The sequence below is a fragment of the Grampus griseus genome, assembly GCF_964374135.1.
Source record: "Grampus griseus genome assembly, chromosome: 12".
Lineage (NCBI taxonomy): Eukaryota > Metazoa > Chordata > Mammalia > Artiodactyla > Delphinidae > Grampus > Grampus griseus.
In genome coordinates this window covers 7,539,017-7,565,509 of record NC_139006.1, presented here as the reverse complement: position 1 = coordinate 7,565,509, position 26,493 = coordinate 7,539,017, and the positions used below count along the sequence as shown (strand labels likewise).

The 26,493-nt window shown below is 45.1% G+C and overlaps 1 protein-coding gene across 1 annotated transcript in view; it reads left to right on the top strand.

Moving 5' to 3' along the window:
• Positions 1 to 26,493, top strand: part of CFAP251 (cilia and flagella associated protein 251) — a 66,727-nt gene that overhangs the window by 4,335 nt on the left and 35,899 nt on the right. The window contains exons 3-9 of the mRNA XM_082667503.1: positions 2,529 to 2,669; positions 5,040 to 5,149; positions 10,183 to 10,294; positions 10,615 to 10,695; positions 19,295 to 19,372; positions 20,662 to 20,712; positions 23,655 to 23,869. Coding sequence (XP_082523629.1) covers positions 2,529 to 2,669; positions 5,040 to 5,149; positions 10,183 to 10,294; positions 10,615 to 10,695; positions 19,295 to 19,372; positions 20,662 to 20,712; positions 23,655 to 23,869 — 788 coding nt within the window. The remainder of the gene's footprint in view (positions 1 to 2,528; positions 2,670 to 5,039; positions 5,150 to 10,182; positions 10,295 to 10,614; positions 10,696 to 19,294; positions 19,373 to 20,661; positions 20,713 to 23,654; positions 23,870 to 26,493) is intronic.

Sequence of the window (26,493 nt, the reverse complement as noted above, 5' to 3'; positions counted from 1 at the left end):
AAATGGAATGAAAAACACAGAGAATTCCCACATACTCCCTTGTGCCTCCTTCCCCCCTCGTCTCCTCTATTATTACCATCTTGCATTAGTGCAGTACATTTGTCGCAATTGATGAGCCAATATGGATGAATTAGAATTACCTAAAGTCCATAGTTTATACCTTAGGGTTCACTCTGTGATGTACATTCTCTGGGCTTTGACAAATGCATAATGACATGTATCTACCATTGTTGTTTGATACAGAGTAGTTTCACTGCCCTAAAAATGTCCTGTGCCCTACCTGTTCATCTCTCCCTCCCCCTTATCCCCCCCACCACAAGCCCCTGACAACCATTGATTTTTATTGTCTCCATAGTTTTGCCTTTTCCACAGTGTCATGTAGTTGGAATCATACAGTTTGTGGCCTTTTCAGGCTGGCTTCTTTCACTTAGCAACGTGCATTTAAGGTTCCTCCACATCTTTTCATGGCTTGCAACCTCATTTCTTTTTATTGCTGAATAATATTCCATTGTATGAACGTACCACAGTTTATCCGTAATTTTTGTAAGAGACGTTGAATACAAAAATATACATAAACAAACTACTATTGAATTGGAAGCAGTAGTTGGATTTATAGTACCTATTATTTTTCATTTCATGAAATTTTTATTTTGGATTTGTTCCTGGCAGTGTGGAATTTTTAATCCTCCTGAGGGAATTTTGTCTCTTTTATACTTTATCCTTCCAGGGAAAATCGTGTATAAGGAACAAATACCCAGGCTGAATAATTGCCTTTCTTACGAAGTTACTTAGTGACTTTATTATAACTTGTCCATTCTACGTACTCTCGTTCAGTAAATTGAATTTCACGACATTAAGTGCTCACTGTGTGTCTGGTACTGAGCTGGGTCTAGGTCCTGGGGAGAAGATGAATAGGAAGTTGTTTCTATTTACTGTTGAAGACTTTCTTTTTTTAAAGGAAACGTCTTTATTGAAATATAACGTATAAACAGAAAGAGCACACGCAAGTGTAGAACTCATTGAATTCTTACACAGCAAACACGCCTGTGTAAGCACCACGTAGCTTTTCTTTTCTTTTTACATCGAGGTAGAATTCCCATCCATAAAATCCACCCTCTTAACTTTTTCTTAAAAGATTGTGGTAAAAGGCACATAACATAAAATTTACCACCTTAACCATTTTTATGTGTAAAAGCTCAATGGTATTAAACACATTCACACGGTTGTGCAGCCACCATCATCACCCGTCCCCATAACCCTCTTCATCTTGTGAAACACACGCTGTACCCACAACCACCAGCTCCCCAACCCCACCCCGGTCCCTGGCTAACTGCCCTTCTACTTTCTGTCTCTATGAATTTGACTACTCTAGGGACCTCATATAAGTGGAACCATTCAGTTCATATTTGTCTTTTTGTGACTGGTGTATTTTACTTATATAATATCCTCAAGGTTCGTCCATGTCGGAGCATGTGTCAGAATCTCCATCCCTTTGGAGGCTGAATAATACTCACCTTTTGTTTATCCATTCATCTGTTGATGGACACTGGCTTCTTTTCCACCTTTTGGTTACTGTGAAATATGCTGCTATGGACACGGGTGTACACATATCTCTTTGAGACCCTGTTTCCTGTTCTTTGGGGTAGGTACCCAGAAGTGTAATTGCTGGAGTATATGGTAATTGTATTTTCAGTTTTTTGAGGAACCTCCATACTGTTTTCCACAGCAGCTGCACCATTTCACACTCCCACCAGTAACGCACAAGGGTCCCAGTTTCTCCACATCCTTGTAAAGTTTACCCTTTAAAATTAAAAAAAGTTTTTAAAATTTATTTTTGTTGAAATATAGTTGATTTACAATGTTGTGTTAGTTTCAGGGGTACAGCAAAGTGATTCATATGTATACGTATATATATATATATTCTTTTTCAGATTCTTTTCCCTTATAGGTTATTACAAGATATTGAGTATAGTTCCCTGTGCTATACAGTAGGTCCTTGTTGGTTATCTGTTTTATACATAGTAGTGTGTATCTGTTAATCCCCAACTCCTAATTTATCCCTCCCACCCCCCCTTCCCCCTTTTGTAACCATAAGTTTGTTTTCTATGTCTGAAAATTTCCCTTTTCCAGTATACAGTTGATTGGTTTGTAGCCTGTTCTCAGAACATTTCCGTCGCCCCAGAAAGAAACCCATACGCAGTAAGCAGTCGCTCCCCATTCCCCCTCCCCTCACCCCCTGGCAACCACTCATCTGCTTTCTGTCTCTAGGGATCTGCCTATTCTGGACATTTTATGTAGATGGAGTCACACAGTGTGGGGTCCTTTGCATCTGGCTCCTTTCACGTAGCATCACGTTTTCAGGCGTCATCCACGGTGTAGCGTGCTCTTGAGGACTTCTCAAGGTGATGTCTCTTCATTGGCTGATGATGTGAATCCTTCTCCTCCAGGACTCAGGCCGGGAGTACCCGGCATCACAGCTCTGGGTTCGTGCACCGTAGCGTCTTCCCGGTTTTACCTTTGTCTTCCAGGCCATGACCTGGTCGTTCGGATGGAACAGCTCCCTTCCTGTTTACTACATTCAAGATGAAAACCAGAGAGTTCTTCTGTATGCCAGTGCTCACACTGCGGTCATCTACAATGTCTTTAAGAATAACCAGCACCATCTTCAGGTTTGCAGGTTTTCTTACTTCAAGTGAAAGAGGTTGTTTTTAACCTGAATACAGCACTTTGGTTGTTATTGTTGTTGCTTTTTAATTAATTAATTAATTTTTGGCTGCGTTGGGTCTTTGTTGCTGTGTGCAGGCTTTCTCTAGTTACGGCGAGCAGGGGCTACGTTTTGTTGTGGTGCGCAGGCTTCTCATTGCGGTGGCTTCTCTTGTTGCGGAGCACGGGCTCTAGTTGCGCGGGCTTCAGTAGTTGTGGCACGTGGGCTCAGTAGTTGTGGCTCGCGGGCTCTAGAGCGCAGGCTCAGCAGTTGTGGCGCACGGGCTTAGTTGCTCCGCGGCATGTGGGATCTTCCCGGACCAGGGCTCGAACCAGTGTCCCCTGCATTGGCAGGTGGATTCTTAACCACTGTGTCACCAGGGAAGTCCAGCACTTTGATTTTTATTTCAGGGGTCAACTTCATTCCATCTCATACACATTTTCCCTCTTCTCTTCTGAACCATAGCAAATTTTTTTTTAGGAACACATTTTATTGTTCGTTTTCTCTCTGATTCTAATCAGAATAGCAGTTGACTTTAATTTTATAGTAACTAGAATCTAAAGCATCTGTATTTTTTACATTTCTGTAAAAACGTGGTCAGGAGAGACCATGTTGTCTCCACAGGACTATGGTGAGATGCAAAGGGCAGGGATTCGGACCTAATTAACACTCAGACTCCTTTCCAGGGCTCAAAGGGCTTTGATCCTCCTACTCCTGCTGAGAAGTGAGTGTTAATATTCCCATTTCACAGGAGAGGAAACTGAGGCTCAGAGGGATTTAGCTGACTTGCCCAAGGCTGTGCTAGCAGATGCTGAAGCCAGGTCTTACATCCAGGTCTCCTGACTTTAAAGCATTAAGTAGGTCAGTCTTTCCTCCTGTCTCCTCCCTCCAGCACCTGGCTTTATTTACACCCTGCTCTGTGCCTCCCCGAATGCCCCACATGCCTGCCTTCCCCTCAGTGCTCTGCCTCCTCTGTTCCGGATGTTTTTGACCCCTTTTTCATCATTTACCTGTCCAAATGTCACGTTTTCCTGGTGTCTGACTTTCCACTAGTTAACCCGGTAAACAGTTCCATGTTACCCTTTTCAGTTGACATATAAGGACCTTCCTTAGTCAATGCCTAGATCAGAAACTTCACAAAGTATTTTCCAAGAGCTCAGCCAGTATTCAGCATCGTGCCAGGGATCCAAGACACGTGGGTGTAACTTAAGGAATTTGCTTTCTAGAAGTCCTGAAATACACACACAGTCAGCAAGCAGCCCTTCTCAGAGCTTAGTTGAATGTGTAGCACTGAGCACAGAGGTAGCGGCAGGGGGAGAAAGCACAGTGTGGTGGGCAGACTCAGAGTCAGGGGGGCGGGCGGGGCAGAGGGGCTGAGAAGTAGGAAGGCGTCCAGCCTCCGCAGAGTTGGATGGCTGGGAGTGGCCTTGGCCATTTGTTCGTTCGTTCATTCATCCCACGTGTATTTATCATAACCACTATGTTTCAGGTGATGGGTCTGTAGTCATGAACAACATAGATCTAGTCCCCCCTCATGGAGAGACAGTCGTTAAACAAGTGAACACAGAAGCATATACCTAAAGATTTTAACAGTTGCTCGAAAGGAAACGTGAAAATGCTCTAAGAGGGAAGCATCAGGGTGAGAGGAGATTCCTCTGGATTGGGTGGGCAGGGAATAAAAAAGTGCTGTTTGTGCCAAGACCTGAAGGCTGAGCATGAGCTAGCCCGGGGCCGTTTTGCCGGGGAACAGCATCCCAGACAGACAGAGCTCCGAGTTTTCAGGCCTCGTGCATGAGGCCCAGACAGAGGCCAGAGTGAGCGAGGGGTGACACGGAAGGAGGGAAACAGGGGTTGTTTCCCGGCTGCCATCTTGTTTGTGTTTCCAGAAGATTCCTCTGTTGTGTGGGGAAGATCGTAGGAGGATACGAGTGAAAGCAGAGGCCCGTGAGGAGGCTTTGGTTCCAGAGCTGCTCAGTGACCTGAGTGAGCAGTTTTGGGGGAGATGAGGCTGGTAGGGAGGTTCGAGGGGGCTGGAGGTGGGGGGACCTGGACATGTATTCTCAACGTGGGCTCAGAGCCGGGTATACGCCTCGACCCCTAGGAAGCCACTGTTCTTGCAGGGAGTGCAGCTTACCCTGAGAGTGTTTTGAGGGGAAGTTTGAAAACCTCTGGCTGTAGAGAAACACCAGGGAAGGCGGGTGGGAGTAGGATTTTCAGCCAGCGGCATCTGGAAAGGGAGCTCAGGTGTGCCTCCGGGGCCCCGCCTTTCCTGCTGGTGCCAGGGCTGGACCCCCCCCAACCCCTGTCTCAGAGCGACTTCTCTCCACGTCTGCAGGGCCACCCCAACGTCATCTCCTGCCTCTGCATCAGTGAAGACAGGCGCTGGGTCGCCACGGCTGACAAAGGGCCCGAATGCCTGATAATCATATGGGACTGCTTCACGGGGTAGGCATGTCGTAGCCACTTCCCCCCGCGTTTTTGTACAGCGTCTGCCACCGTGACCTGCAAAAAAAGGAGTCATGCCGGTCCAGGGATACAGAAGCTGGTGCTGGGAGGCAGGGCGAGGGGCGAGGTTCTCAGGGGAGGTTGTCTTACTGCCTCAAGGCCTGTTGGGATGACATTACTTTGGTGAATTTCCCATGGGTGATTCTTGGCTCTCTAAGCCCAGAAACTTGGTTTGTCGGTGGCCCCCAGGCAGACAGGGTTGAGGGAGGCTAACTCACACTCACCCAGCTGGGAGACCCGGAGAAATTATGTGACTTTCACCATCTGCCCAAAAAAAAAAAAAAAAGACTAATCGTACTTACTGTCTTCATTTCCCTGGGCTCTGTAAGAAATTACTCCAATCTAGGTGGCTTAAAATCACAGAAATTTATTTTCTCACTGTTCATGAGGCCAAATGTCTGAAATTGGGGAGTCTGCAGGGAGCTCCTGGGGCCCTGAGAGAGAATCTGTCCCATGCTCCCCTCCTCCTTTGGGTGGTTGCTGGCATCCTTGGTGGTCCTTGACCTGTAGACACGTCACTTCAGCCTCTGCTTCCATCTTCATGTGGCGTTTCCCCCTCTGTGTCTCTCTGTAAGGTCTTCTCTTTTATAAGGACTCCAGTCATTGGGTTTAGGGTCCACCCTAACCAGTATGACCTCATCTTAACTAATTACATCCGCAGAGACTCTCTTTCTGTATAAGCTCGCTTCGGAGGTTCTGGGTGGAATGAATTTCGAGGGGGCGCTATTTGATCTACTTTACTTACCCTACCGGATTGTTAGGAAGATCAGAGCACAGCACCTGGCCCAGGATAGATGCTCACAGATGTGTGTCCTTTCGTAATTCCTGGTCCTGGAGGCAGAGAGTAGTGCTAGATTCACTGACAAGATTGTAAGGCCTTGGTTGGGTGTGTAGGGGGGTGGGATGGGGTGAGGTGGGGGGTGGACGAGTCCAGGTGGAGAAGAAGTTTAGGAAGAAGTTATGTTGAATGTTCTGTGACACAGGAACTGCTCTCTCCCAGGTGACCGGTGGCCTCCATAGGGCCATATTACCTAATCATTTCCCCTGGCCCCTCTGACACCATGTCCCCTGGTCCTCATCCTGCTTGCTGTCTGTTCCCTCTCAGACTCTTTTCAGCCTCATCCTCCTCTGGCCATTCCTTAGCTGTGGCCTCAGGGCGTGAGGATGCTGTTGGTGATGTTCTCCAGCCAGGCAGGAGCAGAGCCAGGGTTTGAAACTGCGCCATCTTACTCTCAACAGCCGTCTCAGTGTTTCCTGTCTGCTGATGGGGAAGCTGCTGGAGGACAGTCCACCTGCATGTCCCGTGGGCATCTCCTGCTAAAATGTCCAAAAGTCCTGCGCCTCCACCTCCAAATAACTTCTGAACCCACATCCACCGCCTCTGCCCACCCTCTCCTGCTTGGGCCATTGCAGTAGCCTCCTGACCGATCTCCCCCACTGCAGTTTCGCTCTTCAACCCAGCCTCCGTGACACTGAACCACTTTTAAATGTATATACAATTCACTGGCATTAATTACATTCATAGTGTTGTGCAGCCATCACCACTATTTCCAGAACACTCACAGCACCCAACCAGAAAATCTGAACTAATGAATTCCTCATTCTCCCCTCCCCTCAACCTCTAATCTACTTTCTAGCTGTAAAGATTTGCCTATTCTGGACATCTCATGTCTGTGGAATCATACAATATGTGGCTTTTGTGTCTGGCTTCTTTTACTTATAATATTTTCAAAATTCTTCCATGTTGTAGCATGAATCAGTACTCCATTCCTTTTTTTAGCTGTTTAAGATTCCATTGCATGGATATAACACATTTTGTTTATCCATTCATCTGTTGGGTTTTTTTTTTTTTTTTTGCGGTACGCGGGCCTCTCACTGTTGTGGCCTCTCCCGTTGCGGAGCACAGGCTCCGGACGCGCAGGCTCAGCGGCCATGGCTCATGGGCCCAGCCGCTCCGCGGCACGCGGGATCCTCACGGACCGGGGCACGAACCCGCATCCCCTGCATTGGCAGGTGGACTCCCAACCACTGCGCCACCAGGGAAGCCCCCTGATGTTGTTTTAAATGCACATGTGTAAGGGGACTTCCCTGGTGGTCCAGTAGTTAAGACTCCATGCTTCCACTGCAGGGGCCACGGGTTCGATCCCTGGTCAGGGAACTAAGATCCTGCCTGCCTCGAGGCCAAAAAAAAAATACACATGTATGGCCATCATCATATATCATCATATGGTTTTTCTCTACAACATTTTGAGCGTGATCTTTTCCCATGCGCAAAATCCTAACGGGCTCCCCTGCTGCCCGTTGTCAGCTCAGCCCTCGTTACAGGGAGTACACGCTCACATCCTAGCCATGCGAACACTTCCCCCACGAAATCAAATTCCCTTCTGCTTGCCTAGCAGTCATCTCTAGCGATTACATGCTTTTCAGCTGCAAGAAATGGCACATCCACCTGACACACACGAGGGAAAGTCATCTCCTGCATCAGGAAGTCCTGAGGCAGGAAGGATGGGCCCCTCTGGTGCCTCTCTTCTCTCAAGCCTTTGCTGACAGCTCCCCTGCCCCAGGCAGAGCTGGCCTCCATTCAAACAGTGTTTATCCTTTGCTTTTTTCTTGTTTATAGAGCTGTCTCCCCCACTAGACCGGAGGTGACTCTGGCAGTCATTTTTTAAAATTACAAAGTGAAGTGTATCTGTGGTTAACAATTAAAATGATATGTCGATATGAGTTTTATGATATTGCAAATGATGACTCTGGGAACCCAGAAAGGATTCTCTGGTTTTAGAATTAATATTCACCTTATTAAAGTGATAAACGGTACTTCTTCCTTGAGATATTAGTTCAACTTAAATCTTACTCCGTAAATCTAGCGTATTTTTGCAATTGCCTATAAGGGGGCTTTGATTAATGTTTGGTCTCACAAATTTTATTAACTCCTTTTAAACATTTTAAACTGCATTTAGAAATTGATATATTCAGTTTCATCTTTAAGTTCTTTAGTAGTCTGATTAACAAATAAATCCTTCACCAGTACTTAAGTAATTCTTGTAAATCTAATAAATTAGACATAAATATGGCAAGTCCTAAGTTCTCTTAAGTGTTCAAGTATTGTTTATAAACCTAATACAATTTGAATTTAAAATCACAAGTCTAAATCAACTACAGACTTTCAATTAGAATCACAAATTAATCTGTTAGAGACTCTAATATGTTAAATTCTCTTAAACATGACCCATTCTTAAAAAAAGGAACAAATTCTCTTATCACAAATATGTTAAGAGTACAGGTCCAACTGACTTATCTTCTCTGCATTTAATTCTAAATATCCCTGGGGATGAGATACACCTTCCCACGAAGAACGTCATTATGTCATTCCCAACAACTTTAGGACTCCCTTCCCAAGGCAATTTTTGGGGCCACGTCTCAGTGGGATAAAATATCTCAAGTGACAGAGAACCAGACAGGTCCTCAGCTAGGGCACAGACTTGGTTCCAGCCAATTGGGACACCGATGTGACATACTGAGGCCTGTGTGACATGCTGAGGCCTGTGTATATTTGCTGTAACAAGGTCTCCATAATGAAAAACCAACGGGGGGTCTGCATAGCCCGCGTTCCGGGATTAAGTCTTCCTAGCACCCACTCTTCCAGTGGGAGTCAGGGACCCCCACCACATCACAGCTTACTTCCATCATTGCTTCAGCTGTTTCTTGCATTTCTTTGGCTCTCTCAGGTATTCAGATATCATCTAATTAAATTCTGCGTGTGTTAAGGCTTTGTCTGCATCTTACAGTTCTAAAGTCTTGCCAGTGCCACAATACAGACGTGTAAGAAAAAAAAAAGTAAGTCCCCCTTCACCCAAACCTATATCCAGAGTCACCATGTAGTTTGGAGTTCATTCCTCCAGACTTTTTTCCACACACACACACACACACACACACACACACACAGTCTCTCTCTCTCTCTCTCTCTCTCTCTCTTTCCTCTCTCTCTCTCAGGATGATGCTACGTCTACTGTTTTGCTATTTGCTTTTTTCCACAAAACTTTGGTCACTTTCCCAAATCTACCTCATTCATTTTGAAGGTGGCATGCTTTTTCATTGTATGGTTTACCATGATATTTTCTAAACAAATCCCGTATTAATGGATATTTATGTTGTTTCCAGATTTTTGCTATTAAAGCAGTGCCACAATAAACATGAACTGGCATTTATCTCTGTTTACTTTTGCTATTATTTCTCTAGGGAAAATAAGTTGTAGAAGTGGAATTGGCGAGTCTTAGGGTCTGTGCATTGAGGATTTTGACAGATGCAGGGAAGGTGCTGTCGAGAAAGCCTGTGCTTGTTTACACTCCCCCTTCTGGAGGAGGACGCCGGCTTTCCTGAGAGCTAGGATGGTGTCCTAGACGTCTTGTTTCATGTTCTCATCCTTCACGCCTGGCACAGAATCAGCGCTCGATAATGAAGGAGAGACTAGAGCTCCAGGAGAGAACAAATAGCATGTTTACATGCTGCCCTGAGTTAGTTTTTGTTTTAAATTTGAGGTAAAATTCACATAACATAAAAGTAACCATTTTAAAGTGAACAACTCAGTGGCATTTAGTATATGCACAGTGTGGTGCAACCACCGCCTCTTATCTGGTTGCAGAACATTTTCTTCACCGCAGAAGGAAACCCTGAAACCATCAGCCTTCACATCCCGCTCCCCTACCCTCTGGAAAACACGCACCTGCTTTCCGCCTCTATGGATTTGCCTATCTTGGAGGTTTGATATAAATGGACTCATACAATCTGTAGCCTTTGGTGTCTGGCTTCTTTCACTCAGCACCGTGGTTTCAAGGTTCATCCGTGTTGTCGCCTGTGTCAGTGCTTCACTCCTTTTTTATGGCGGAGCAACTTTCCATCATGTGGGTGGACCACGTTTGTTTCTCCATAGCTGTTCTGTTCCTGACCTGGGTGTCCCCCGTCCTGTCTTGCAGCATTCCTGTGCACACGATATTCGACAGCTGCCCAGAAGGTGGCGGCATCAGGGCCATGGCCATCACCCACGATGCCAAGTACCTGGCGACCATCTCAGACGCTGAGATCCAGGTACAGGGCTTGTCACGGCAGCTTCAGCGGCTGGCCCGCCCGTCACAAGTGTCCCCGCAAGCAGCTGTGCTCAGGCTGTGTGGCGTCTGTGGTTCTCTGGGTGGAGGGGGGTGACCGGTCAGGGGCTCCTGCTCAGGCCATGTGGCGTCTGTGGTTCTCTGGGTGGAGGGGGGGTGACCGGTCAGGGGCTCCCTGCCTGTGGCTTAGCTCACTGTGCTTTGCTTAGTTAGCGGAGGTCACTGGCTTACCACAAGAGGTGTAGGTTCCTCCAGTACCCTTCAGGAATCTTCTCACTCTCCTCTGTCTGCCATCACTTACAGAAAGTTTGCATCTGGAGGTGGACTTTAGCGGTGGAAACACCGGCCTGCACTCTTAACCTTCCCAAAGAGTATGGTTTTCAGGTGAGTTCATTTCGAGCCTGTAAAGATCCACCTAAAGGTATGCTGAAGCCAGTTCAAAACTACTTTTTGTTTTACTGGAGCTTTGTTATGGTGCCCAAGAGCTTTTAAAAAACTCCTGTCCATGATCTCATTTTATTTTTGACGATAATAGCTAATTTTTTTTTTTTTCGGTACGCGGGCCTCTCACTGTTGTGGCCTCTCCCGCTGCGGAGCACAGGCTCCAGACGCGCAGGCTCAGCGGCCATGGCTCACGGGCGCAGCCGCTCTGCGGCATGTGGGATCTTCCCGGACTGGGGCACGAACCCGCATCCCCTGCATCAGCAGGCGGACTCCCAACCACTGCACTACCAGGGAAGCTCTGCTAATTTTTTTGATCACCTCTTATGTGCCAGATTGTGCTAAGTTCTTTGCATACAATATCTCATGTAACCCATGCAAACATGCTGAGAAGATGTTACTGTGGGATTCATATTACTACGATTAACTATCAAATAACTGGTCTAAAGTTACCCAGCTAGCAGCCTTTCTTATTCTAGAAGCATGTTCTGAACTGCTCTTATTATAGAGGAGTTATTATTCTCGATTTGTGTGAGGTGACTTGCCGAGGGCACCCAGAGCATTGACTGTGCTGCTCTGCATCGTCTCATTCATGCTCGCAGCCGCCATTCACCTGCATTTATGGAGTACCTACTGTGTACCAGACACTGTGGTAAGGTTGTACATGGCTTGTGTGAACCAGAACCCAAGCAGGGGGTCTGGGTGACTGGACTCAGCAAGGCACACATCATTATCAGCTTTATGTCTCTCCTGCTCTCCCTCCGCCAACATTCCTTCTGCTCCCTCAAAAAAATTTCCTTCCTTGTTTTTTTTTTTTTTTTTTTTTTTTTGGCCACACCACATGGCTTGTGGAACCTTAGTTCCCCGACCAGGGATCAAACCTGCACCCTTGACAGTGAAAGCGCGGAGTCCTAACCACTGAACCGCCAGGGAAGTGCCCCCCACAATTTCCTTACTTCTCAAAGCTACCAGCCATACCTGGGTATTTAGGATGGGTTTTTCTATTGCTACCAAAAATGCATTGGGGATTTTGATAGAGATTGCATTGAATCTATAGATTGCTTTGGGTAGTCGTGTCATCTTAACAGGATTGTCTTCCAGTCCAGGAGCATGGATGTCTTTCTGTTTATTTTATTTGTTTCTTTTTTAATAGATTTATTTTACTTATTTATTTATTTATGGCTGTGTTGGGTCTTTGTTGCTGCATGCGGGCTTTCTCTAGTTGTGGCAAGCGGGGGCGACTCTTTGTTGCGGTGCGCGGGCTTCTCATTGTGGTGGCTTCTCTTGTTGCGGAGCACAGGCTCCAGGCACACGGGCTTCAGTAGGTGTGGCGCACGGGCTTAGTTGCTCCGTGGCATGTGGGGTCTTCCCGGACCAGGGCTTGAATCTGTGTCCCCTGCATTGGCAGGCGGATTCTTTGTTTTTTTTTTACATCTTTATTGGAGTATAATTGCTTTACAATGGTGTTAGTTCCTGCTTTATATCAAAGTGAATCAGTTATACATATACATGTGTTCCCATATCTCTTCCCTCTTGCGTCTCCCTCCCTCCCACCCTCCCTATCCCACACCTCCAGGCGGTCACAAAGCACCCAGCTGATCTCCCGGCAGGTGGATTCTTGACAACTGCGCCACCAGGGAAGCCCCTGTCTTTCTGTTTATTTACGTCTTCTTTAATTTCTTTCAGCAGCAGCAGCATTTTGTAGTTTTCAGCGTACAAATCTTTCACCTCCTTGGCTAAATTTATTCCTAAGTATTTTTTTTGATGCTATTATTATTATTATTATTATTATTTTTTTTTTTGCGGTACGCGGGCCTCTCACTGCTGTGCCCTCTCCCGTTGCGGAGCACAGGCTCCGGACGCGCAGGCCCAGCGGCCATGGCTCACGGGCCCAGCCGCTCCGCGGCATGTGGGATCTTCCCGGACCGGGGCACGAACCCGCGTCCCCTGCATCGGCAGGCGGACTCTCAACCACTGCGCCACCAGGGAGGCCCCTTGATGCTATTATTAAGTGGAATTGTTTTCTTCATTTTCTTCTCAGAATGTTCATTGTTAGTGTATAGAACTTCAACTGATTTCTATACTGCAACTTGGCTAAATACACATGGCTGTTGAAATTTCGGGAATTCCCTGGCGGTCCAGTGGTTGGGACTCCGCATTTACACTGCAGGGAGCTCAGGTTCAATCCCTGGTTGGGGAACTAAGATCCCCACAAGCCGCGTGGCGTGACCCAAACAAACAAAAATGGAAATTGATTAAAGTTAAAGTACAAATTCATTTCCTCGGCTTCACTAGCCACATTTCAGCCACTCATTATCCACATGCGGCTGGTGGCTACATTGTTGGCAGCACAGGTGTTAGAACACCTCCACCCCAACGGGAAGTGCTGCTGGACAGCACCACACAAGCCCCCCCAGCTCTGGGTGAGCCCCACCCTCAGCCTCCTCTGGACCTGGACCCCAGTGGGCTGAATGTAGCTGGGGAGAAGCACCCAATCCAGCGGATTCATCCTACTTGCAATTCAGTCACGAATTTCAAGATGGCCCTGGGCCTGGCTTGGCCGCTCTGGTCGGCTGTGACACTTTTCATTTCCAGAGACGACAGTTTCACACCTGCTCGTCCCACCTCCCCACTCCCTGCTTCCCATGCTCAGCGGGTGACCGCCCCCAACCCCGTGTTTCATTGAGAAAATGGAAGCCATCAGATACAAACACGGGCCTGTTCTCCCTCCCCAGCCTGCAACACACCTTCAACCCCGCCATCTTCTCTTTTCCCCTCTGACTGCGGCGAAGGGCCAGCGCACTAGATCCCCCCCACACCGCTGGCTGCCTCAGGGCCCTTCTCCTGCAGCTGTCAACTCTCCCTCTACTGAGAATAAACACGCTTCAGGACCACTGGTCCTGAGAGAACTCCTCCGACCCCACGTCTCCTTCCAGCTACGCCCTCTGCCCCTCTTCCCAGGGAAACTTCTCAGAAGTGCTGTCCACACTTGCTTTCTCTACTTCCTCGTCTCATTTACTTTTTTTTTTTTTTGCAAGAAATAGTTGACTTCTTTACACTTTATTGCTAAATAAGGCATACATGCAAAATGTGTACATTTTAAGGAAGAAATAAAATGTACCTGTGTGCTCACCACTGGATCATGAAATAGAATGTTACCGAAACCCTAGAAACCCCTGTGTTCCCCTCCCCGATCTCATCCCAAGCTTTGCGCCCGAGTTAACCATTATCCCAAATTTTGTGTTATACCTGCCTGTGCTTTTCTTTATACTTTTCCCCAGTGATGTATGTATCCTTCAATACTGTCTTCTTTCATTTTACCTGTTCTTGACCTTTCTATGTTTGCAATCAGACTAATTGCTTCATCTGCTCAGCATTGTTTCTGAGATTCACTGATGTCGATTCTTGAGCTGTAATTCCTATTCACTTTCACTGCTGTACAGTTTTTTGTTCTTTGAGTGTCACACAACTTATTTATCCATCCTCTGTTGATGGACATTTCTGTTCTTTTCATCTGTCCTCCACCCACCCACAGCTCTATCAGAACTATGCTTATCACGGTCACTGGTGTTCCCAAATCAAACGGACATTGTTGAACCCTCATCACACCCTTCCCAGTGGGGTCACAAGACGCTTCTCCTGCTGTCTCCCCGGCCGTTCTTTCTCAGGTTCCTTTGTGGCTTCTTCTTTCATTTTACACCTTCTAAATCTTGGCGTTCCTCAGGGTTTGGTTCTGGGAGTTCTTCTTCTGCCTCTTCCTCTTCTTGCCATGCTTGCTTCTTGGGTATCTCATCCCAATGGCTGTAAGTACCATTTATTTCCAAGGTCGATGCTGGACTCCTTCCTCTCCTCCCTGTCTGCACTGCCACCATCTAGTCCAGACCACAGTCACCTCTGCCTGCATGACCTCTGCATCCTCCCAGCTAATCTCTACTGCACCCTGCTGCACCCTTGCCAATCTCCCCACAGCAGTCAGAGTGATTTTTTTTTTTTTTTTTTTTTGCGGTACGCGGGCCTCTCACTGTTGTGGCCTCTCCTGTTGCGGAGCACAGGCTCCGGACGCTCAGGCTCAGCGGTCATGGCTCACGGGCCCAGCCGCTCCGCGGCATGTGGGATCTTCCCGGACCGGGGCACGAACCCGTGTCCCCTGCATCAGCAGGCAGACTCTCAACCACTGCGCCACCAGGGAAGCCCCAGAGTAATATTTTTTAAATAAACAAAACGGATTATATCATATCACTCCCTGACTCAGAATCCTTCAATGCCTTCCCTTGTCCTTAGAATAAAACCCAGACTCCTCACTATGGCCTTCAAGGTATGATCTCTTCCCTCTATCCATCTCCCAACATCGACTCTCCTGTTTATTAATGTTACTTTGCATATTTTAATGAATTTTATGAAATAGACTCTTTGTGGAGGGCTCTGGCTTCTTTCACCCAACATAATTTTTTTTTAAAGATGTATTGTTTATTTTTAAAATTTTTATTTATTTTTATTTTTGGCTGCGTTAGGTCTCTGTTGCTGTGCATGGGCTTTCTCTAGTTGAGGAGAGCGGGGGCCACTCTTCGTTGCAGTGCACGGCCTTCTCATTGCGGTGGCTTCTCTTGTTGTGGAGCACGGGCTCTAGGTACGCGGGCTTCAGTAGTTGTGGCTCACGGACTCTAGAGTGAAGTCTCAGTAGTTGTGGCGCACGGGCTTAGTTGCTCTGCGGCATGTGGGGTCTTCCCGGACCAAGGCTCGAACCTGTGTCCCCTGCATTGGCAGGCGATCCTTAACCGCTGCGCCACCAGGGAAGCCCTATTTATTTATTTTTATTATTATTTTTGGGCTGCCGTGGGTCTTCGTTGCTGAGTGCGGGCTTTCTCTAGTTGCAGCGAGTGGGTGCTAGTCTTTGTTGTGGTGCGCGGGCTTCTCATCGTGGTGGCTTCTCTTGTTGCGGAGTACAGGCTCTAGGCGCACAGGCTTCAGTAGTTGTGGCACATGGGCTCAGTAGTTGTGTCTTGTGGGCTCTAGAGTGCAGGCTCAGTAGTTGTGGTGCACACGCTTAGTTGCTCCACGGCATGTGTGATCTTCCTGGACCAGGGCTCGAACCTGCACTAGCAGGCGGATTCTTTTCTTTTTAAATAAATTTATTTATTTTTTATTTTTATTTTATTTTTGGCTGCATTGGGTCTTCGTTGCTGTGCATGGGCTTTCTCTAGTTGTGGCGAGTGGGGGCTACTCTGCATTGTGGTGCATGGGCTTCTCATCGCAGTGGCTTCTCTTGTTGCAGAGCATGGGCTCTAGGCGCGCGGGCTTCAGTAGTTGTGGCATGCGGGCTCAGTAGCTGTGGCTCGTGGGCTCTAGAGCACAGTCTCAGTAGTTGTGGCGCACGGGCTTAGTTGCTTCACGGCATGTGGGATCTTCCCAGACCAGGACTTGAAGCCGTGTCCCCTTCATTGGCGGGCGGATTCTTAACCACTGTGCTACCAGGGAGGTCCTTTGTTTTTTATTCTTTATTTTTATTTATTTTTCTCCCACCCTATGCTTTATTCACTTTTTTTAATACATCTTTATTGGAGTGTAATTGCTTTACAATGTTGTGTTAGTATCCCCCATCCCCTCCCTGTTGAGCCTCCCTCCCACCTTCCCTATCCCACCCCTCTAGGTCGTCGCAAAGCACTGAGCTGATCTCCCTGTGCTGTGCAGCAGCTTCCCACTAGCTATCTATTTTACATTTGGTAGTGTATATATGCCGATGCTACTCTCTCAGTATGTCCCAGCTTCCCCTTCCCCCTCTGTGTTGTCAAGTCCATTGTGTACATCTACATCTTTACTCCTGCCCTGCCACTAGGTCCATCAGTACCATTTTTCTAGATTCCATATATGTGCGTTAGCATACGGTATTTGTTTTTTTCTTTCTAACTTACTTCACTCTGTATGACAGACTCTATGTCCATCCACCTCACTAAAAATAACTCAATTTCCATTTTGTGTTTTTTAAACCATTTTTTTTTCAGATCTAGAAGTTCCACTTGATTTTTTTAAAAAAATAGAGTTATCTGATTGCTGATCATCAGGGAAAGGCAAATTAAAACCCCAGTGAGATATCACCTCACACCTATCAGAATGACCACAATATAACAAATATTGGAGAGAATGTGGAGAAAAGGGAACCCTCGTGCACTGTTGGTGGGAATGTAACTTGGTGCAGCCACTGTGGAAAACAATATGGAGGTTTCCCAAAAAACTAAAAATAGAACTTCCATATGACCTAGCAATTCCACTCCTGGATATATATCTGAAAAAAAACAAAAACACTAATTCAAAAAGATACATACACCCCAGTGTTCGTAGCAGCATTATTTACAATTACCAAGATATGGAAGCAACCTAAGTGTCCATCAACAGATGAATGGATAAAGAAGATGTGGTACATATATATAATGGAATACTACTCAGCCATAAAAAACCTGGATCTCCTGGGGGTCTCTTTCTGTAGATTACTTTTCTCCCTTGTTTTTCAGTCATTTGGACATGTCTCTTGCCTATGCCTGGTTGTTTTTCATTGAATGCTAGATGTTGTGCTTTAAAAAGCATAGGAATAATTTGAGGCTCAGGTTGATAATAACTTACTCCAAGGAAGACTTACTTTCGCTTCTTAGAGGCCTTTGGCAAAGTGGTCGCCTCGGTCCAATCAGAGATTGAGGTGATTTGAGGCTGATTTTCAGCCTTTGTGAGTCCTGATCCATGCACTTGCTTTCACCAGTTCTTCACCCCACCCAGGCCTTTGTGTTGTCCTGAAATTGATCATCTGACATTGGCATTGGTAGTTTACATTCCTGAAATGAAGCAGCAGTCAATAGGCAAGGAATAGGACATGGGGTGGGAGAGGCAGGAATGGAACTTAAAAAGCATTTCTCAGAAAGCAAATACCATATGCTAACATATATATATGGATTAAAAAAAATGGTTCTGAAGAACCTAGGGGCAGGACAGGAATAAAGACGCAGATGTAGAGAATGGACTTGAGGACACGGGGAGTGGGAAGGGTAAGCTGGGACGAAGTGAGAGAGTGGCATGGACATATATACACTACCAAATGTAAAATAGATAGCTAGTGGGAAGTAGCTGCATCGCACAGGGAGATGAGCTTGGTGCTTTGTGACCACCTAGAGGGGTGGGATAGGGAGGGTGGGAGGGAGACGCAAGAGGGAGGGGATATGGGGATATAAGTATGCATATCGTTGATTCACTTTGTTATACAGCAGAAACTAACAGAACATTGTAAAGCAATTATACTCCAATAAAGATGAAAAAAAAAATCAAAGAAAATAAAATATTTCTTGGGACTTACCTGGCAGTCCAGTGGTTAAGACTTCACCTTCCAATGCAGGGAGGGCGGGTTTGGTACCTGGTTGGGGAGCTAAGATCCCACATGCCTCAGTGCCAACAAACCAGAATGTAAAACAGAAGCAATATTGTAAGAAATTCAATAAAGACTTTAAAAATGGTCCACATCCAAAAAAATCTTTAAAAAACAAATGAAGCATTTCTCCAACCCATCTCTCATCTGTCTCCTGCAGCCCTCCATGTCAGGCTGCAGCTGCCCGCCTCCCATGCATATATCATTTCAAGACTTATGCCTTGTCTCCCCAGGGATTTCTCACTTGTTACTTAGTTTCTGCATTTCAGGTTTCCTTCACTTCTATAGTGTCTGCAGGGTTGATTTTTGGGGAGGGAGCCAGGCAACCCATGCTACACACCATCTTGGCAGGAATCAGAACCCCCTTCCAATATTTTGCATTCATTCCAAGTTCCCTTGTGGCCCTGTTAAATTTAGAAATGAATACACAGCAGTCTTTGTCCAAAAGGACACAAAATAAAGGTTATTGGTGAATATACTAGTTTACTTTTGCTTGCTCCAATTTATAGATGATGAATTATAATAAATAAGACTAAATAAGAAAGGAAACACGTTTGAGACCATTAATTTTAACACTCAGTATTTAAATTATATTCCTATTGCTTACAAAATGCCATGTCTTTTTTTTTCTCATTTTTTTGTTTTGTTTGTTTGTTTTTGTTATTTTGACCATGCCACGAGGCATGTGGGATCTTAGTTCCCTGACCAGGGACTGAACCTGTGCTCCCTGCAGTGGAAGTGTGGAGTCTTAACCACTGGACCATCAGGGAAATCCCCCATGTCTTTTCTGTTTTATATTCCTACTCAGTTATTTAATTAAAGATATTATTTAGGGCTTCCCTGGTGGTGCAGTGGTTGAGAATCTGCCTGCCGATGCAGGGGACACGGGTTCGTGCCCCAGTCTGGGAAGATCCCACATGCCGCGGAGCGGCTGGGCCTGTGAGCCATGGCCACTGAGCCTGCGCGTCTGGAGCCTGTGCTCCGCAACAGGAGAGGCCACAACAGTGAGAGGCCCTTGTACTGCAAAAAAAAATAAAATAAAATAAAATAAAATAATTTAACTTTAACATTCAGCTTAACCATAGAGAAACAGAAAATGTATTATAATGTAACATATTTTCATACTTTATATTTCAGAGCTACCTTACTTTTAATCCAACAAATAATAAAGAATTGGTGAGCAATAGTAAAACACAAGCAATATATTATAAGTGGGTAAGTAGAAATATTTTCATTTGTTTTAAATGTATAAACAAGTATGTGTTTATTCTTTAAGTACAGATCTTTTGGTAATGTAACAATATAGTATCTACTTAGAAAGCAATAAACATATATTAAAATGTTTTGATTTAATTATAGCATTTATTTTAGTCCCATTGGAAATTAGCATATTAAATCAGAAGCAGATAATTTAAATTTCATTTAAGTTTTTAAAGTAATGTGGCAAATATTTATGTGAATATATTTAAGGTCTAAAATATATTCAAGATCAAGGGTTTTTCAAGATCTTGGACTTTATTCCCTTTCAAAAAGGAATTAACAAACAGATTGGTCATATGTATACTGACACAGGGAAAAATCATGAGATTAAAAAAATATCAAAAGTTAAACATAAAATTACCATATGACCCACCAGTTTCTAGGTATATACCCCAAAGAATTGAAAACAGGTGTTCAAACAAATACTTATGCACAAATGTTCATAGCAGCAGCATTATTCACAATAATCAAAAGATAGAAACAAATCAAATGCCCATCAACTAATGAATGGATAAACCAAATGTGGTCTATCCATATATGGAATATTATTGAGCCATTAAAAGCAATGAAGTACAGACGCCTGCCATACCGTGGGTGAACCTTTAGAACATTATGCTGAACGAAAGAAGCCAGACACAAAAAGCCACATACTCTATAATTCCATTGATATGAACTGTCCAGAATAGGTAAATTCATAGAGACAGAAATCAGAATGGTGGTTGTCAGGGGCTGGGGGGGATGGGAGGTGACTGCTTAATGGATAGAGGGCTTCCTTTTGGGCTGACGAAAGTGTCCTGGAACTAGAGGGAATGATGGTTGCACAGTATTGTTAATGTACTAAATGGCACTAAATTTTACACTTTAAAAGGATTAATGGTTAATTTTATATTAAGTGAATTTTCCTCAATAAAAAAAACGCTAAACAAAAACGCTTTGAATTGCTGATTTTCAGTGATATTCATTCCTTCAGGTATTAATTATAGCTTCAAAGCCTTATAAATGTAGAATTCAGATTTGCATTAACTACCACTTAATCACAATCATTTGTGGCGTTTTTTATGTATTTACTTTTTTTTCAGAATGTTTCTAGATGTCCCTAGAGACAGCAGGTTATCCTACCTGTAGAAATTGCAAAGCTCTGACGCTGTTCAGATGCATTTGTTTTGATTTTTGCTGTTATGTAGCTCTTCTTTTGGAAACCAAGTCTTTTTTTAGTAGTGATTTTTTTTTTCTGTGCTTATCAGTATGAAGAGGGAGATATACTTGTTCACAGTGCCCCACTTTTAACAGAAAAAGTGAGTATGCCTGTTGTGCTTTTTCTTACGTCTGACTGTGGAGAATAAATATGTGTGTGTCAGCTTAGTCATTTTGGGCTTCTCTTTGTATGTATCTTTATATTGCAAAATAATTTGAAATTTTTACTTAGGTCCTTTACCATACTGAATGGCCAGTTTAAAATAATGGACGGATTGTTCAAAATAATACGGATAAAAATAAATGGCAGGGACTTCCCTGGTGGTCCAGTGGCTAAGACTCTGCACTCCCAATTCAGGGGACCTGGGTTCGATCCCTGGTCAGGGAACTAGATCCTGCATGCCGCAGCTGAGTTTGCATGCCGCAGTTGAAGATCCTACAGGCGGCAGCAAAGATCCCTCGGGCCGCAACTAAAAACCAGCACAGCCAAATAAATATTTTAAAAATAGATAAATAAATAAATGGCAAAGGAAGTTTACTACCATGAGAAAATACCCAAGAAAGTGATGATTTTTATAATGTATGTGTGCACATGACAAAAGATGAAAGTTAATTTGGGGTGAAATAAGTAAAGCAGTTGAACATGAGTGGATCCCTTTAAGCTGCTCAGTTTTCAGAGCAATAAAAATGATACTGGGTGCACTTCCCTGGCGGTCCAGTGGTTAAGACTGGGTGCTCCCAATGCAGGCAGCATGGGTTCCAACCCTGGTGGGGGAACTAAGATCCTGAAAGACGCAGGGCCAAAAATAAGTCAATGGATGGATAGATAGATAGATAGGACCTTTTTTTTTTTTTTTTTTTGCGGTACATGGGCCTCTCACCGTGGGGGCCTCTCCCGTTGCAGAGCACAGGCTCCAGACACGCAGGCCCAGCGGCCATGGCTCACGGGCCCAGCAGCTCTGCGGCATGTGGGATCCTCCCGGACCGGGGCATGAACCCGTGTCCCCTGCATCGGCAGGTGGACTCTCAACCACTGCGCCACCAGGGAAGCCCGATAGGACCATTTTTAAAAGATGATGTTGGGTATTTAGATGTTTCAGAGCCAGTAGAAAGGCGGTGAGCCAGGTGTTGGGGGGAACGTTTTATCGTTCCTGCTTTCCTTGAGTGATTGCACCTGAGGTGGACCTCCAGTCCTGTCTCCTGCAGCAGTTTCTGCTTTTGATACTCACATAACCTGCTCTCACTGTGCAGCTGACAATGATTTTTCTGCTTCCCTTCTTCACCTTTGGTTTGACCAATAAAACTTTATTTTTCAAGAGGGCATGCCAAAAGACGATGGACACAAGGCAAGATTATCCTGTCTGCAAACTTTGCTTTTCATACATCAAAGTATCAAAAAAAAAAATACAGTCAGTTCTCATTATTTGCAGCAGTTATGTTCTGTAAGGTCTCTGTAGACCTGAATTAGCGGATGCTGAATCATTGCTCCTAGGAGAGATACAGGAATAGGCTCCTGCCAGCCTAGGGTCACAGTACTTTCACCGACTGACAGATACGTGACCTTGTTTTATGTATGTTTCTGTTTAAAGACACCATATTTAATATATAATGTTGGTTCCTTAATGTTGGACTCACTAGATAGAACTCCTGTCTGAATGAGGCTTATCTAACACAGGTGTATTCTCTGTAAGGCACGTCACAGCCTTCTTGGGCTTAGGAGCACTAGACAGCATTTCAGTACCATAGTCAAGAGCCAATTTAAATACCAAAATCACCAACAAAAAGCACCAGAAAGGGCTTCCCTGGTGGCGCAGTAGTTGGTAGTCCGCCTGCCGATACAGGGGACACGGGTTCGTGCCCCGGTCCGGGAAGATCCCACATGCCGGCTGGGCACGTGAACCATGGCCGCTGAGCCTGCGCATCCTGAGCCTGTGCTCTGCAGCGGGAGAGGCCGCAACAGTGAGAGGCCCGTGTACCACACACACACAAAAAAAAAGCACCAAAAAAATTTAGAACATCACATTAAACAGGCTAGGAAAAGGACACTTGTCTCTCGTTTGAGAGCTGAAACAAGAAGGCACAGAGTTGCCTTGTTTGACCTCAGCTGGGAATGTCACGTTTTTCACCACTTGGCACATGCACACATCTGCAAATGATTGTGAAAATGCCACGAGGATTGACTTGGGGGCTACAAATAAATATCAGAAAGTAAGTAAATTCACAAATACCGAATCCACAAAGAATGAGGATCGGCTGCAGTTTGAAATGATAAAAATGCCTCGTGTTGAAACAGGGCTGTTCTTAGAAAGAATATGATGTCCTTGCTTGACCAGTTGTGCTTCTACTGACCCTCTTGTGTTCAAGTCAAAGAGGTCCACCTTAGGATCTTCTCTGCCTAAGTAGAGAGTCAGGCAGCAGACTTACTGTATCATATGACAGATCGCCGAGTTTCCTTCATGTATTCATTCAGTAAACATTCACTGAGGGTTCACTCAGTGCTCTGGGTTCTTTCTATGCTTCATTTCTAAGACACTGTCTAAGAAAGATGGCCTAGTGCCTTATCCTACGTAGCACACATTTAATAAGAAGTCTTGGGGCATTTCTATGTACAGCACTTAAATTTCCACTGATGGGAAAATAATTTATGATCAAAAATAAACTGAGAGAATTGTTTTATAATGTTTTACAGCTGGAGCATGCTTTGTCCACGACAAACATTAGTTTCTTTATCAGTCTCTGAAACCTCAGTAAGAGAAGTTGAACAGGTATAAACGATGATTAATCACTCCTTCATTTGCTTTAAGCAAACAGTTTAATTAAGCCAGTATATAACCCTTCACTTGCTCTTAGCAAACCTTCAGAGGTTCAGAACTGCCTGATCATGGCAATCCATGGGGGAGGGTTTTTTTAAATGATTTTTTCTTTTTTACTTTATTTTTTTCCTACTGTATTTAGGTAAAACATTGTAAAACGTCGTGTTGATAAATGTTTTGTTTTATATTTACTACCAAAGGTAACTCATAACCTGTCTCTTGAAATGCAGACATTCAACAAGCTCGTGGGAAAATTTAGCCAGTCAGTCTTTCATTTGAATTTAACCCAAATACTGTCGGCGACAATGGAAGGGAAGCTGGTTGTCTGGGACATTTACCGCCCACCACGGTCTGCCTCCACCTCTTTGGGCTTTCCCCACATCACACCTTGTAAACTGGTTCATTTGCAGAAGGAGGGTATCACTGTGCTTACTACAGTTGACAGGTACTTAATTAATTAAAAAGTAGCTATAGATGATTATAAAATTATTTTAAAACCCTTTTGGAGGTATACGCGTATGTTGTATATGCATGGATTGTTTCTGGGGAGAGCCAATTAACTGGAAACACTGGCTGCCTCTGAGGAAAAGAACTGAGAGCTAGGATCAAGGATGGGGGTGGATTTACTTCTTTTTATAGTCTCATTTGTACTGATTGGTTTGCTTTTTTTAAAAAAAAATCATGGGCATGTATTACTTTTTTTTATAGTAATTTAATATTTTATTTATTTATTTTATTTTTGGCTGCGTTGGGTCTTTGCTGCTGCGCACAAGCTTTCTCTAGTTGCAGCGAGAGGGGGCTACTCTTCATTGCGGTGCACAGGCTTTTCATTGCGGTGGCTTCTCTTGTTACAGAGCATGGGCTCTAGAGCACATGGCCTTCAGTAGTCATGGCATGCGGGCTTCAGTAGTTGTGGCTCGTGAGCTGTAGAGCGCAGGCTCAGTAGTTGTGGTGCACGGGCTTAGTTGCTCTGCGGCATGTGGGATCTTCCCGGACCAGGGCTCGAACCTGTGTCCCCTGTACTGGCAGGTGGCTTCTTAACCGCTGCACCACCAGGGAAGTCCCAGGCATGTATTACTTTTAACAGTCCTTTTGTGTTGGTGAAACAAAAAGTAACTAATTTTTTTTCTTCTGACCTAATTAGACTTATTTTGCCTATACTTTAAATTTAAGAAAAGGACATAAATAGCTATATATTTTTTTCTGATTACAGAATAACATTTACCCATCATGAAAAGATGAACCACAACATAACTTTATAAAGTTCCCTAACTCTTTGATTTTGAGAGGCTGCGGGAGCACATAGATGATCTAAGCCTTATGCCTTAGCCTCAGTCATAAAGGGGTTCACATTGCCAGATGCATCCCTTCCTTGCCAAGTGACCTTGGACAAGGGACTTAAATGTGCTGAGCCTCCAGTCTTCCATCTGTAAAGTAGGCATAACAATACTGTCCCTCCAGAGTGACTTTGTGAGGATGGCTTACGGAATCTTATTTCCCCGACCAGGGATTGAACCCTGGCCCCGGCAGTGAAAGCTCTGAGTCCTAACCACTGGACCGCCAGGGAATTCCCAAGCCTTGTAAAACTCTTAGCATGTCATCTGGTACAGGGGAGCTCTAGGTAAAACAGCCATTATCAGTGTGCTGGAGACGATTGCCTCGTGACAAGAACCCTGCCCACATGGTTGGAGTCACTGTGCCATCTGCTTCCCAGAAGCCCATTGCTTTCTTGACCCTTTCTTTTAATACAGAGGAACAGTGAGGTCCTGGCGTGGCTTTACAAAGACAAATGCAAATCGTCATCTTCACTCACTTGATGAGAAAAGACGGTAGTAGAATTGCAGTTGATGATGCAATCAACTTTTAATTGTTGGGGGTTAGGACCCAGGGAAGACCAGGCCTGGGTTTCCTTTTCTCCATGTTAAATAAAACCCAGCCAGGACCCCAGAGCCCTTGCTGGAAAAGGTCTCAGAAAACACTTGGCTTGTTTTGCCATTTCTGTCCAGCAGAGGGCTGTGAATGACATTCTCGCCAATTACTCGGCCCACCTGCCTTGCTTATTAATCAGAAACCTCATTTAATCACTTTGCGTATATAAGAGAAAATTCATCCCACACCTCCCCCCGCCCCCCATGATTAGAATTATGTCAGAGGCTTTAAAAAAAAAACAAGCTCATTTGGGATGGCTCTGAGGACTGGAAATAAAAGCTGTTTTGTCACGCAGCACTGCCTTTGGCTGTGGTGACTGGACAGGGTTTTACAATCGATTGCTCTCACAGCAGTGTCCTCCTGTATCTCGTTGCCAGCCTGCGTGATTTCAGAGGAATGGTTGACGGACTCTGTTGTCATCTGTAGTCTTACGGCAGAGGATGTAAATCACTGCCCACTGCCATTGCATGGGGCTGATCTTGCGGGGCAGGGAAGAGGAGAGCAGAGAGCATGGACTTTGCATAAGATACACCTGGATCCCTGCATAGCCTAGCCACGTGGCCCTGATAGGGTTGCCAGGTTTATGTACGTCCCAAATGTTGCATGGGGCAACTGCATTTGGGACCATGCAATATATGGGACATACTTATTCTAAAAATTTACTCATTGTTCATCTGAAATTCAAATTTAACTGGGTATCCTGCATTTTTATTTGCTAAATCTGGCAATCTGAGGCCTTGAGCCTTAAGTTTCCTAGATGTGAACTGGGATGACAGTAAAATCAGCCACATAGGGCAATATTTTTTTTTTAATAAATTTATTTATTTGTTTTTATTTTTGGCTGTGTTGGGTCTTCGCTGCTGCGTGCGGGCTTTCTCTAGCTGCGGCGAGTGGGGGCTACTCTTCATTGTGGTGCGCGGACCTCTCACTGCAGCGGCTTCTCTTGTTGTGGAGCACAGGCTCCAGGCACGCGGGCTTCAGTAGTTGTGGCTTGCGGCCTCTCTAGAGCGCAGGTTCAGTAGTTGTGGCACATGGGCTTAGTTTCTCAGCAGCATGTGGGATCTTCCCAGAAGAGGGCTTGAACCCGTGTCCCCTGCGTTGGCAGGTGGATTCTTAACCACTGCACCACCAGGGAAGCCC